The 14081-nt window shown below is 48.2% G+C and overlaps 2 protein-coding genes across 4 annotated transcripts in view; both read left to right on the top strand.

Moving 5' to 3' along the window:
* LOC116970117 (NACHT, LRR and PYD domains-containing protein 3-like) overlaps nt 1-14081 on the top strand; it is a 46339-nt gene that overhangs the window by 582 nt on the left and 31676 nt on the right. Inside the window, exons 1-4 of one of the 2 annotated variants that reach the window (XM_033016841.1) lie at nt 42-239; nt 2928-3094; nt 4213-4384; nt 4485-4550. In XM_033016841.1, the coding sequence (XP_032872732.1) occupies nt 4505-4550 (46 nt within the window). In that variant the 5' untranslated portion in view covers nt 42-239; nt 2928-3094; nt 4213-4384; nt 4485-4504. Of the gene's footprint in view, nt 1-41; nt 240-2927; nt 3095-4212; nt 4385-4484; nt 4551-14081 lie in introns of those variants that run through there. The other variant, XM_033016842.1, reaches the window with a different exon arrangement.
* Nucleotides 7718-13963, top strand: LOC116970118 (NACHT, LRR and PYD domains-containing protein 12-like). 2 transcript variants are annotated; one of them, XM_033016843.1, is made up of 7 exons: nt 7718-8317; nt 8717-8803; nt 8949-9119; nt 11183-11353; nt 11487-11657; nt 13387-13554; nt 13705-13963. In XM_033016843.1, exons 1-6 carry the CDS (start codon nt 8088-8090, stop codon nt 13454-13456), a joined length of 900 nt encoding a protein of 299 aa, XP_032872734.1. In that variant the 5' UTR covers nt 7718-8087; the 3' UTR covers nt 13457-13554; nt 13705-13963. The 2 variants fall into 2 exon arrangements, with proteins under 2 accessions (XP_032872734.1, XP_032872735.1); XM_033016844.1 differs by lacking the exon at nt 11183-11353.

Raw genomic sequence — 14081 nt, 5'->3', positions numbered from 1 at the left:
CCCCCCACCCCCCATACCTACCCGCTCCCACCCCCAACACCGGCAGATTGATCGTGGTGGATAGTGGTTCACAGTTCGCTTGGATATCTTTTCATTCTTGTCTTAATCATTGTCTAATCCCACTATTATCATTCGGGTTACTGCAGAGCAGCAGAATATGGTAACACCTATCCACACCACGGCTGAAGTTGGAAACAGGACTGCGGCTCCAGTGACCTCAACAACAAGGACGGACACAGGTGTGTTGCAGAATTCTTCACGATATAAATGTTGTCTTGATATCTGGTTTGCATCATATGCATGGTCCACAGGTCAGAAGGATAGGGGATTAAGGAAGGGACTGAGAAAGAGAGGATGTTAACATCTGCAGGCAGTAGTTTAAAGGACAGAGGGAGTGATCGTAGAGGCGATGAATCATCCTCATTGAAGTTTCAGATGTGCATTAATGCAGTGACTGGGGAGAGGCTTTCTGAGAAAGTGAAGAGTATAAGATGGTGCATGAATCGTGGTGACTCTTGTGTTTGGACTCTGTGTAGTCTGCACTTTCGGAGTTATTATGGCCCTAGTTGTGCCTCAGAGTCATAGAGGCACACGGCATGGAACACGGCTCTTCAGCCCCACCTTGGACACGTCACACAACATGGCCGATCTACTGTAGTCCCACAAGCCTGCGTAAGGCCCATGTCCCTCTAAACCTATCGTATCCATGTACTGATTTTACGATAAATTCCCCGACCCCACCTGAAACCTATGTCATTTGTTTCTTGATTCTCCTCCTCTGGGTAAAAGACTGTGTATTAATCTATGATATATAATAAATAGTGTATCTACTCCTCTCCTGATCCTCATGTATAGGAGGATGATCACTGAACTTGTGTACACATGACAAAGTATAATTGAAGCCAGGGAGCATGAGGCCACAGAGAGTGGAGCGATGGTGATGGGTGGGACACACTTGGTTGAAGGAGAGCAATTGCAAGGTGTTTCCATTATCCATCAGTAAACTGGGTGGTTCATGCATGTGGAAGATAATCCTAGGGAGATTAGCTGGCATCAACTACAGTGTTGCCTCAGGTGATAAGTGCATCTGCACCTCTTCATCAGTGCATTTGTCTACTGTGTTTTTGCTGTGATTTGTTCCCTGTCTGAACACCGGCTATGGAGATGATCACAGTCCCCCAGTGCCCACACTTCCCGGGTCACACACTGTCCCATCCCCCTGGGGCCCATGCTCCCTGGGTCACACACTGTCCCGTCCCCCTGGGGCCCATGCTCCCTGGGTCACACACTGCCACATCCCCCTGCGCCACACACTGTCCCATCCCCCTGGGTCACACACTGTCCCATCCCCCTGGGGCCCATGCCCCCTGAGTCACACACTGTCCCATCCCCCTGCGGCCCATGCTCCCTGGGTCACAAGCACTATCCCATACCCCTGGGGTCCATGCTCCCTGTGTCACACATCGTCACATCCCTCTGGGGCCCATGCACCCTGTGTCACACACTGTCCCATCCCCCTGGGGCCCATGCTCCCTGGGTCACACACACCGTCACATCCGCCTGGGGCCCATGCTCCCTGGGTCACACATTGTCCCATCCGCCTGGGGCCCATGCACCCTGTGTCACACACTGTCCCATTCCCCTGGGGCCCATGCTCCCTGGGTCACACACACTGTCCCATCCCCCTGGGGCCCATGCTCCCTTGGTCACACACACCATCACATCCTCCCTGGGTCAGACGCTATCCAACCCTCCCCTGCTCACACGCTGCCTGAGCCTCCCCGATCCTTCAGACAGATTGTCGGGGGCAGCCGTAAGCTGGCAGAGAGGAGCGGCAACACAAAGCCTGGCAAGTGAGATGGATATTATTGAGGAGGTATTTTCATAGGTAGGTTGTTGAACAAAGGCTAGAGATGAAAAATCAAGGTGTTAGGCGGAAAGATTGAGTGTTGGAGATTATGAAATTAAAGAAAGGAATATAGGAGGCAGGAAATGGGGAGCGGAGACATCGGTGCTAGACAGTGGAGTGAGTGGGAGGAAATAAGGCGGATGTGTGGTTTGGATTGTTACATAAAGTTGGATAATTCATTGTTCATGCCATTGGATTGTAGGCTACACAAGCGGAATGTGAGATGCAGTTCCTCCGGTGAGCTCGTGTCCAAGGACAGAGAGGAAGCTATGGGAATGGGAAGAGAGTTACAATGGTTGGCAATTGGTGAGACAGAGCATCGTCTCGGCGACTGTTTATCTGCCAAGACCTACTGGATTTTCCGGTTACTAACCATTTTTACTCCTCGCGCAGATTTCTCCCTTCCCCCTCCCTTTCCACAGACATTAATTCATCTCGCTTCACAATTTGCAACTTTTCACACTTGTCTTTTCATCTCTGGCCTTTGTCCAATTATCTTTTCATTTCAAAATAGACTTTACTCAGGTAATAAATATACAATACATAAATCGTGCGAAAAATTCATCTGACATTTCCGGGGGCTATACAAATTATTCAGTAGTCTACATACATTGCTCAAGTTTCGCAAATTTGGCCCCCACCCTTGCCTCTCATGTGGCCCACTGACTTGGAATCCCTTCCCTTTTGTCCAATTATCAGCCTATCAAAAACTCCCCTCACCTGTATCCACCTTACTTACCAGGCTTTGACCTGTCCCTCCTCTTGTCCACATTTCTCCCCACTCACAGCCACCACAATCAGCCTGAAGAAAGGTCCAGACTTGAAACGTCACCTATCCATGTCCTCCAGAGACGATGGTTGGCCCACTGAGTTCCTCCAGCACATTGTCTTATTCCGATATTCTGTTTTGATCATTCTAATTAAGGGGGCTGGAACAGTCAGGATGAGGGTTGCTGTTGTAGCGGGAGCCAAGGGGACCGGTTCAGATGGTGTTTAGTTTCTCTCTTTGAAGACACAGATCTAACGTCTACATTCTCTGAGCTCCTGACACAGTGGAACGACTACCAATTATTCCAACTGACAAAATTCTATCGTGAGAGACTGAAACAGGCGATTGAAGAAGGGGTTGAAAGTCTCCGTCTCATGATGAGGCCTCAGGGATATTTCAGTGAACAAGAACACAGGGTAAGTGGAAAGAACACGGTGACTTGTTTCCTGTCACAGAACTGACGGCATCGAGGGGGGAAGAGTGACCAATGTCAGTCCCACACATCTCGCACTCCCTGGGTTGAACAGCGCAATGGAGACACTGATCTCTGATCAGTTTGTGTCCTGTAGATCTGGTATCAGGAATACAACCTGTGACCTGGGGATTTGTGAGAATTGTCCATTCTGATCCAGCTGTTCTTCCTACACATGCATCTTAGCACAACAGTCAGGAAGCAGTAAACTTGTAAACCTGAATCGGAAACAATAATACTTTTCAAATGTCATCAGTTTCATTGGTCACATTTAGTTCAGTTCATGAAACCACAGAGGACATTGGGCAGAAACACAAGGAACTGCAGATCCTGGTTTACAAAATAGCACACAATGTGCTGCACAAAATAACTCTGTTTTTGGAGATGTTGTCTGACCTGCTGAATTATTCTAAGACATTGAACTGTTCGCTTATCATTAAATTAATAAATAAAAGTACATTTGCTAAAATCTACAATATAAACAAACGTCAGTTATTTACACATCTGTGGGAAGAGAAGCTGACTTAATGTGCGTTGAAAGGGGATGAGCTGCAGGAAATGTACAAGAGAGGGATGTCTTTGATCGGGTAAAACTGTGGCAGGTATAGAAATAAAAAAGTTATCTGGTCAATGAGTGAATGTGGGCTCAGAGGGTAAGAATGTAGATGAAAGAACATAATAGCTTCAAACTACAGAGCCGGAAGAAATGCAGGTTGGACTGGACACGTCCATTCCCAGTGGGATACAGTCCATGTGAGGCCAAAAGGAATTGGATTAATTTCACATCAATTTCAACACAGCCATCATTGGCCTGAATGGCCTGTTCCCGTGCTGTACACTGCTGTGTTCTCGGACACTGCCAGGTGTGAAGTGAGTTTCACACTGTCAGGACTCTGGGAGTACACAGTTTGTCAGCACAGTGTCATGGGTGTATGAAGAGGCAGATCAATGCCTGTCATTATGCTCAAAACTACCGGAATATCCCATCACTGAACAGCTAATTCCCTCCCCATTAGCATTGTCTCATTCACTTCTCCATATATTCATTGTTGTTCTTCACAGAATATCGCTGAGCTCGTGGTAAAGAGAAACCGCAGAGACAGTTCCACACTCTTCCTCAGTCTGGTGATGGGGAAGGGTAACCGTGCCCGGCGGGTGATGTGGGAATCCTTTGTGAAAATGCAGAATTAATTACCAAAGCTGAACAAAATACTGAAAGGAATCCAGGAGCTCGGTACGGTAAATCAACACACTGAACTGAATATCACATTGAAACACTGGAGTTAACTATGTTATTCAAGTCTGGTTTAATGAATGCTCGTTGGTTTGGACAGGTCCTGATCCACATGAATAAATGAACATCCTCAGAGGTTTATCAGAATTACCCTCTCATATGGAAGGTGAGTGTTTAAATGAACAATTCACACCAATGACGTCAGAATTGATGTAATATTGAAACTGTATATTTAAAGCTTTGCAGAATTGGTAATCAGAAGATCAAAGGTTGAAGAATTATTGGGACTGACGGGAATTTACTATGGATTGCTCCTTCGTCAATACACTCTGGTTTAATTTGAACCGAAGTACAGCAAAAAGCTGTTGTTGCATTCTGCCTAGTCAGCAGAAAGACAATACATGATTGCAATAGAGCCATTTACAATCTAAAGATACATGATAAGGGATTAACGTTTAGTGCAAGGTAAAACGAGGAAAATCCGATCAAGAATAGTCCGAGCGTAACCAAAGAGGTCGATAGTAATTCCCAGATCACTTGTTCTCTGACAAACACTGGAACTGTTACACTGCATTATATAATTTCATCCAGGTGTTAATTGTACAAGGCTGTAATGTATCAGGTTGTGCGACAGATCTGTGAAATCCAGTACTCTCCCGGAGAGACTGTGTGCAGTGATGCCCCACACACGCCTGGCAGGGTCCTGACACACTGTGTAACCCCACACACTGCTGGATGGGCCCTGACACACTGTGTAACCCCACACATTCCTGGATGGGTCCTTACACACTGTGTAACCCAACACACTCCTGGCAGTGTCCTGACACACTGTGTAACCCCACACACTCCTGGATGGGCCCTGACACACTGTGTAACCCCACACACTCCTGGATGGGCCCTTACACACTGTGTAACCCCACACACTCCTGGCTGTTCCTGACACACTGAATTCTTAGACCATCCCTGGAGATCTGCAATGTCTGTCGTGTTTAACCGCGGGATCCCCCACACACACAGTGGACAGAAATCTGAATGGATCTTATCTGTTTCCCACGCCCCTGCTCCTGGACCGGGCAAAAACAGCGTTTCCCTGGTCTTCATTGTCTAATGTCACGATCCGTCTTGCTCAATTGATAATTTTTCACAATTGTCAACAATTGTCTCACAATGAGGACCTACCTCTAGATACAACATCCCTACCTCCACCTGTATGTCTAATGCATTGCTTCCTCCATGACTCCCTGGCCTGCTCTTCCATGTCCAGTAGCCATTCAATGTCTAATGTCACTTCCCCATGAACACCTGTCCTTTCCCCACTTTGCTTCCAACCATGCAGGGAAACGAAATGTCTTTCTAGTTGAAGCTACTTGCAGTTTTCACCGATGACTCTGAACAATTGACTGTCACATCCATTCATCCCAGTCCCACTCTGTCCCCTCTGTCTTTGGTCCACCACACAAACCGTGCGTGAATCAAAGACTAGTACCTCATCTCCCAGTACAATGCGTGACAGCCTTCTGGACTCAACATTGATCGCAATACGTTTCAATAATCAGCATCACCTTTTCCCTTCGATTCCCCCCTCGTTCTCCCACTCGCTCGCTCTCCCCTTCCCCAACTCCCAATCTCGTCCTCCGCCCCTCTCTTTGTCTCTCCCCTCCAAATCCCATTCCCCCTCCCGTACACCCCTCCCCCCTCGCCCTTCCACCCCTACACACTTTCCCTCTCCCTCTGTCCTCCGTCTCTCTCTCTCCCTCCTCTTCTGCTCCTCCTCCCTGCCCACCTCCTTCCTCCCACGCTGATTCCCCCCTCCCCACATGTGCTGCCTGAGCTGCTGGGTATTTCCCTCCAGGTGTCCCTCTGACAGAACACCCAACGACCTTTACCCTGTCTGTGCCCAGCAGATCAACACTGGGTTTCTCAAAGTCTGTGTTCAAACCCAAAATAAATGCAAGCTGTGTTTGTCATGAGAGAATCAACTTGAGGACATGCAGGAATCAGTGAACTGTCCGGGGAGCGGGCTCACTTTCACAGCGCAGTTAATATCACAATCTGCTTGGCTGCTGATTTTCCCAGCCGTAACTCACCGTCAATTTAATTGAAAGGCATTGAACGCATTCCTGTAATCATGAATGTTGAGTTTTGAGTTGAACCACCTAACATTGTGTCCATTATCTGCCTTTTCCCGTGCAAGATGTTCAACGGAAACACAAGGAGACTCTGCGAGCACAGACTGAAACACTGAGCGTGAACACCATCCTGATGAAGGAAAAGGTTAAGGTTTTCCGGTTGCTTGATCGATACGCTGAGCTCACAATCATCTCCACTGTTCGAGATCGTTCACTGGTGGAACATGAGCTGCTGGCAAGAGGTCGGGACCATGAAGAGTGGAGAGAGAAATGTCTCCGGAGAGAACTGGAAAAAATCAGGACTGATCAATTGTTCCAGAGCAGCTTTTCCCGATGTAAATCCCGATCTGGGAATTCAGCATCAGTAGCCGGAGTCCCAGGGATCGGAAAAACAACAATGGTGCAAAAGATTGTTCATGACTGGGCCACAGGGAAAATATACGAACACTTCCCATTTGTCTTCAGTTTTAAATTCCGGGATTTGAACACTATTAACTGCAGAGTAAACCTGAGGGAACTGATTCTGGAACAGTATCCTTACTTTAAGAATATCCTGGGAGACGTCTGGAAGAACCCAGAGGAATTGCTGTTTATATTCGACGGTTTGGATGAATTCAAGGGCAGAATCGATTTTGCTGACAGTCGGAGAGATACAGAACCTAAGCACCAGTGCCCAGATCCCGAGTGGTGGTGTGAAGTGTCTGACATTGTGTACAGTTTAATCCAGCACAAGCTGCTCCCAGGGTGTTCAGTGCTAGTGACCACCCGCCCCACTGCGTTACATTTGCTGGAAAAGGCCGAGATCAGTGTCTCGGCTGAAATCCTGGGGTTTGTTGGTGAGGAACGGAAGGAATATTTCACCAGGTATTTTGAAGATCAGACGGTGGCAGCAGCTGTTTTCAAACACGTGAAGGAGAACGAGATCCTGTACACCATGAGCTACAACCCCTCCTACTGCTGGATCCTCGGCCTGACATTGGGCCCCTTCTTCACACAAACACAGCGGGACCCGCAGCGAGTTCCCAAGACCATCACCCAACTATATTGCTACTTTATTTACAACATCCTGAAAAACCACGGCCGTGAGATTGAGAACCTCCTTGAGGTGTTACTGAGGGTTGGTCAGATGGCCTTCACTGGAGTGTCCGAGAAGAACATTGTGTTCACAGATGGAGATTAGATCAAATATAATCTGCAGCCTTCCCAGTTCCTATCCGGGTTCCTGATGGAACTTTTGGAAAGAGAGGATTCCACCCAAAGCGTTGTGTACACCTTCCCGCACCTCACCATCCAAGAGTTTGTAGCCGCACTCACACAATTCCTGACTGTAGATCCCGGGAAAATCCTGAAATTCCTGTCTGAAGCCCACAGCACGACAGACGGGCGATTTGAAGTATTCCTCCGTTTTGTCGCTGGTCTCTCCTCCCCACGGGCAGCTCGGGTCCTGGAGGAGTTTCTGGGTCCATTTCCTAATGAAACAACCTGCCGAGTGATTGACTGGGTTGAAGGAGGAGGTTAAACGTCAGATTAGAAATGCAGGCATTGCTTATGGTAAAAGGAGGCTCCTGAACACGATGCATTACCTGTTTGAGTCTCAGAATCCTGCACTGGCTCAGCAGACACTGGGAACTGTGGAAACACATTCATTCAATGGACTGGGACTGACCCCGATTGATTGTGCGGTCCTGTCTCATGTCATCAGGCCCTGTGATACAATCAAACACCTCGATCTGAAGCTCTGCCGCATTCAGTGTGAAGGTATCCAGCGGCTGGGACCGGCTCTGCACACGTGTCAGCGCTTGGGGTAAATGTCCGTTTGATGCTAACACTGAACTGTAAAATCGTTTCACTGTTTTGTTCTTCCATCCAGCACCCCTTCTATGGGGCCGGCACTGAACCTCCTATTTTACCCTCCTCCGAATTAACGGAGGGCCACGCTATCCTCTCCTCCCCCGGTTCGCTGGTGGTCGACTCCGTTCCCCCCTCCTTCCCCCGGTTCACGTGTGTTGCTGCCGTTCTCTGCGTGGGGAACATTACCCGGTTAATGGGGAAAGAATAAATAGTGAAAGTCAACAAAAACCACAACCACTGAGATTTATTCAATCATTTGCTGAGGGGTTTCCAGAAATATCCGTTTGGGAGACGTTATCTCAGCCCTGGGGTTTGTATCAGTTTGTTTCTTACTCTGTCTGTTTGTGTTTAGACTGGGAAACAACTACCTGGGAGATTCTGGAGTGAAACCGGTGTCTGTGGCTCTGAGGAACCCAGACTGTAAAATACTGACACTGTGGTAAGTCCCAGACTGTGAGAGATTGTGTTTACAGTCACTGGGTGTGTGACACTGAACATTAATATGATCAGTAATTGTGTCACTGATAAACACTGGGGATTTGCACCGTCTCCTGTCTCTTACCCTCACCCTCTCTCATCTCCAGGCTGGAAGATGTCGATCTCACAGATACTGGAGCCAAGCATTTTGCATCTGCTCTCAGTACAAACTACTCACTGACGAAGCTGGACCTGAGTGGGAATAACCTGGGAGATTCCGGAGTGAAACTGGTGTCTGAGGCTCTGAGGAACCCGGACTGTAAAATACAGACACTGAGGTAAGTCCCAGACTGTGAGAGATTGTGTTTACAGTCACTGGGTGTCTGACACTGAACATTAATACAGGGCTCTCGCTTAACCTTTTTACCCTGTTGCCAGCCGGGCAACCTCGGCAGCTTTTTAGGTTGCCAAATTACAGTTTAGGTGGTCATTTAAGACGGTTGGCATGACGTGTGCGATAATGTGCTCAGACGAAGTGCGTAGTTACCAGTCGGAATTATGGTCAATGAAGCTTTCACATATTATGTCTGGTTCAACTAAAGGCACAAACTACACGTACTCACAAATCAAGAAATGATATATACCAAAATGACAAGCAGCAAAATTACAATACAGTATCTCATCTCTTTTTACACATTGCAATAAATGCAATTTCTATTATCTTTTCTAAACAAAAATATAGTTATTCAGCGTATGATCAACCTGGGTGAGACCAAGCGCAGGCTTGGCGATAGCTTCACACAACACCTCCACTCACTTCGCAATAACCAACCTGATCTCCCAGTGGCTCAGCACTTCAACTCCCCCTCCCATTCCGAATCCGACCTTTCTGTCCTGGGCCTCCTCCACGGCCCGAGTGAGACCCACCGCAAATTGGAGGAACAGCACCTCATATTTTGCTTGGGTAGTTTACACCCCCAGCGGTATGAATATTGGCTTCTCCAATTTCAGGTAGTCCTTGCTTTCTCCCTCCTTCCCCTCCCATTCCCAGCTCTCCCATAGCCTACTGTCTCCCCCTCTTCCTTTCTTTTTCCCGCCCCCCCCCACCCATCCCGGCATCAGTCTGAAGAAGGGTCTCGTCCCGAAACGTCGCCTATTGGGCAGTTTACACACCAGCGGTATGAACATTGACCTACAAAGCCAATGCGTCTTTGGGATGTGGGAGGAAACCCACATGCTTGCAGGGAGAATGTGCAAATTCAACACAGACAGTGCCCGAGAACATGATCGAACACAGACAGTGCCCGAGAACATGATCGAACACAGATCTCTGGCGTGTGAGGCAGCAAGTCTACCAGCAGATAGTCTATCCATTTTCATTCTTAAATCTCTAAGTGACGCTATGTCCCCCTTTACAGCTACTGTATGTTTTAATTCAGTTCAAGGCTATTGGGGCAGTACATTGGCCATAAAGTTGCTGCTTAAAATTGCCAGAGACCCGGAATTAATTCTGGAAATGGGTGCTGTCTCTATGGGGTTTTGTTTTCTCGTTTATAACATTGTTTACAGAGTACTATGTTTACATATTCTGTTTTGCTTCTGCACGTAAGGATTTCATTGCTCTAACTGGGACGTGAGAGAATATAACACTCTTGACTATTGGCTTGCGTCTCTGATGTGTGGGATAGAACTAGAGTACGGGTGATCGGGGGTCGGCGTGGACTCGGTGGGCCGAAAGGCCTGTTTCCACACTGTATCTTTTAATTAAACTAAAAAACACTAAAGCCAGAGGGAGTTTAAAGAAGGGTCTCTACCCATAACATCACCCAATTTCCTCTATCCAGAGATGCTGGCTGCTCCAATGAGTCCCCCCGCACAATTAAAGCATGGAATAGTCTTCACCCTACAAGAGGTACCAACCAGACGCAACTAAATTTAAGGTAGCTTTTTTTTCTTCCCAAAAACTCTTTTTTGCTCAAGTCCAAGTCAAGTGTCAAGATAATTTTATTGTCATGTGGCCCAGATAGGACAATGAAATTCTTGCTTGCTGCAGCACAACAGAACATGTAAACATAATACAGAAAAGGAGATAAAAGTTCAGTGTGTCTATATACTATAGACCATATATATACACAATAATTAAACAGATAAAATGCAATAGGCTGTTATTTTTCAGAGTTTGGAGATTGGTGGTGGTGGGTCCACCAGTTTAAATTCAATTTCGAATATGGCATAGCTTTTAGGTTGCCCGGCGGGACTGTAAGTTGCCATTGGCACCTGGGCAACCGCTAATTTCGAGCCCTGTTAATGTGATCCGTAATTGTGTCACTGATAAACACTGGGGATTTGCACCATCTCCTGTCTCTCTCTGTCTCTCACCCTCACACTCTCTCATCTCCAGGCTGGATGATGTCGGTCTCACAGATTCTGGAGCCAAGCGTTTAGCCTCCGCTCTCAGTACGAACTGCTCACTGATGGACCTGGAGCTGAGTAGGAATAAGCTAGGAGATCCCGGAGTGGAAGTGGTGTCTGTGGCTCAGAGGAAACGGGACTGTAAAATACAGAGACTGGGGTACGTCCCAGACTGTAAGAGAGTGTGTTTTCAGTCACTGTGTGTATAGCACTGAACATTAATATGATCAATAATTGTGTCACATGTCTCCTGTCTCTCTGTGTCCCTCACCCTCACTCTCTCTCATTTCCAGACTGGACAATGTCGGTCTCACAGATTCTGGAGCCAAGTATCTCGCCTCCGCTCTCAGTACAGTTTGCTCACTGACGAAGCTGAACATTGGGGACAATGCGCTGGGAGATTCCGGAGTAAAACTGGTGTCTGCGGCTCTGAGGAGCATCGACTGTAAAATACAGAGACTGGAGTAAGTCCCAGCGTATGCAGACGTGGCGTCGAAGGACGAGAAGCCGAAGCAAAGAAGTGGAAGCCAAATAACCGAATGAAACTAAACCGAAACGCCAAATAACGGAAATGGTGGGATGCTTAAAGCAAACTGTCCGAAAGGGCGGGATGCCTAAAAGCAAACTCACCGAAAGGGCGGGATGTATAAAAGGAAACTCACCGAAATGGCGCTTTGCCGAAACGCCAACTCACCGAAAGGCTGCATTGCCTACAAGCCAACTCACCGAATGGCCGTTCTGCCGCAAAGTCAAATAACGGATATGACATCGCGGGGGGGGGGGGGACCTGTCAGCGATTGGTCCAGCCCGCCGCGCCCATCACGTTACTGGCCGGTGGAGACGCGACGGTCGGGGTCATTTTCCCACACATACCATAGGTGACTGGGCACTCTGAACCCGAGCACCAAGTTGAAAGCGGCCGAAGGAGTGCATCCCTCGGGACAGCCCCCACTTGGCCACAGCCGCCCTGCCCTTCCCACAGTACGAGGTCAGCATTAAAACTAAAAAATGAGTTATTGATTGAAAAACAAAAATGTTACATGTGTGAATTATTCTTACATTCAGGAACCTGGTTAATGAAGTGGTGGGATTATTTCCTTGTCCTAACTATGCCTTTGTTTTAGCCGGCGGTTACATCCAATCCATTCCTCCCTCGCAAAGATATGATATTTCATTAAGAGCCCACTTGGTTGAATAGATGCAAGCGGCATGTAAAGCGTCTCTTCCATCTGCGCAATACATGAAGCCGATGAAATGTGACAACTGTCACACCAAAGATAGACACAAAATATTGGAGTGACTCAGTGGGACAGACAGCATCTCTGGAGAGAAGGAATGGGTGGCGTTTCAGGTCGAGACCCTTCAGACTCAGTCTTCAGGTCTGAAGAATGGTCTCGACCCGAAACATCACCCATTCCTTCTCTCCAGAGATGCTGCCTGTTCCGCTGAGTGACTCCAGCTTTTTGTGTGCCTCTTCAGTTAAAACAGTTTACAGAGTGTCTGGTGTTTTGTGCGTGGGAGCTTGTGTGCGTTACGCAGGCAACCAGACGGTAATAAATAAAACGTGCTTCTTGTTGTCGGGGGTTGGGGAAGATAACATTGTTTGTTGTCATGCACACTTGTCATCGGCCCACAAGGGAATGTGTGTGTGTCCCCATGTTTTAAAAGCGATTTACTATGGCTACACATGCCCCAAACCGTCTGTCACCCTTCCGTCTCCACCCACCGCCAGTGATGTGATGGACGCGGGGGTCTGGAACATCGCTGACAAGTCTTGCCCACAGTCGTGTCCGTTATTTGAGTTTGCGGTAGAGCGGTCATTCGGTGAGTTGGCTTGCCGGCAATGCAGCCTTTCGGTGAGTTGGCATTTCGGCAGAGCAGCCTTTCGGTGAGTTTGCTTTTAGGCATCCCACCTTTCGGTTATTTGGCGTTTCGGCTTTGTACGCCTTTGGTTATTTGGCGTTTTGGCTTCGTTTCCGTTCGGTTATTTAGCTTCCACGTCTTTGCTTCGGCTTCTCGTCCTTTAACGCCACGACCGGGTACCAAGTCCCAGAATGTGAGAGATTGTGTTTACAGTCACTGGGTGTCAGACACTGAACATTAATATGATCAGTAATTGTGTCACTGATAAACATTGGGGATTTGCACCGTCTCATGTCTCTCTGTGTCCCTCGCCCTCTCTCTCGTCTCCAGGCTGGAACGTGTCGGTCTCACAAATTCTGGAGCTGAGGATCTCGTCTCCGCTCTCAGTACAAACCCCTAACTGACGGAGCTGGTGCTGGGATACAACTCCCTCACGGACCGATGTGTCCCCGCTCTCTGCCGCCTCATACAGACCCTCCCGAGACTGAAGCGGATCGAGTGAGTGTTTGTGTTAATGTTTAATGGGGATCCGCGGGCTTCTTCTGTGATTTTGTTATGTAAATGTTGTTGAAATATTAACCCCAGTCCCAGTTATTGACACTGTTGTTTAATCTGTTTATTTTCTCTTTATTCCTGGACTTGTTTCAGGCTGTGGGGGAATCAGTTCACTGCCGATGGACGGAACCAGCTGCAGAGTCTGCGGGGAATCAGATCCGGACTGAGAGTGACCGTGTGAACATCTCTGGGTGTAAACGCCACCGCCCTGGGGACAAGAATATTGTTGGCCGATTCCCCGCCCTCCCCTTTAAGCGGCCGCCCTCCTCTTTAAACGGCAACGCTCTGGGTTTAAACCGAGCGGTTCCCGGGCCGGGTGGGCGGTGACGTCAGAGAAGGCCCTGCCTGCTGTCACGTGACCCGGATACGCGGGATGCTGGTGCCGGATATCCGGTGCTGCCCCCAGCTGGACCTGCAGGATCCCGGGTGTGACGTCATCATCAGCGGCCCCTGCTCCTGCTGCGGATTGA

The sequence above is a fragment of the Amblyraja radiata genome, unplaced genomic scaffold (genome assembly GCF_010909765.2).
Source record: "Amblyraja radiata isolate CabotCenter1 unplaced genomic scaffold, sAmbRad1.1.pri scaffold_538_ctg1, whole genome shotgun sequence".
Taxonomy (NCBI): domain Eukaryota; kingdom Metazoa; phylum Chordata; class Chondrichthyes; order Rajiformes; family Rajidae; genus Amblyraja; species Amblyraja radiata.
This window is presented reverse-complemented; position numbering and strand designations above follow the sequence as displayed.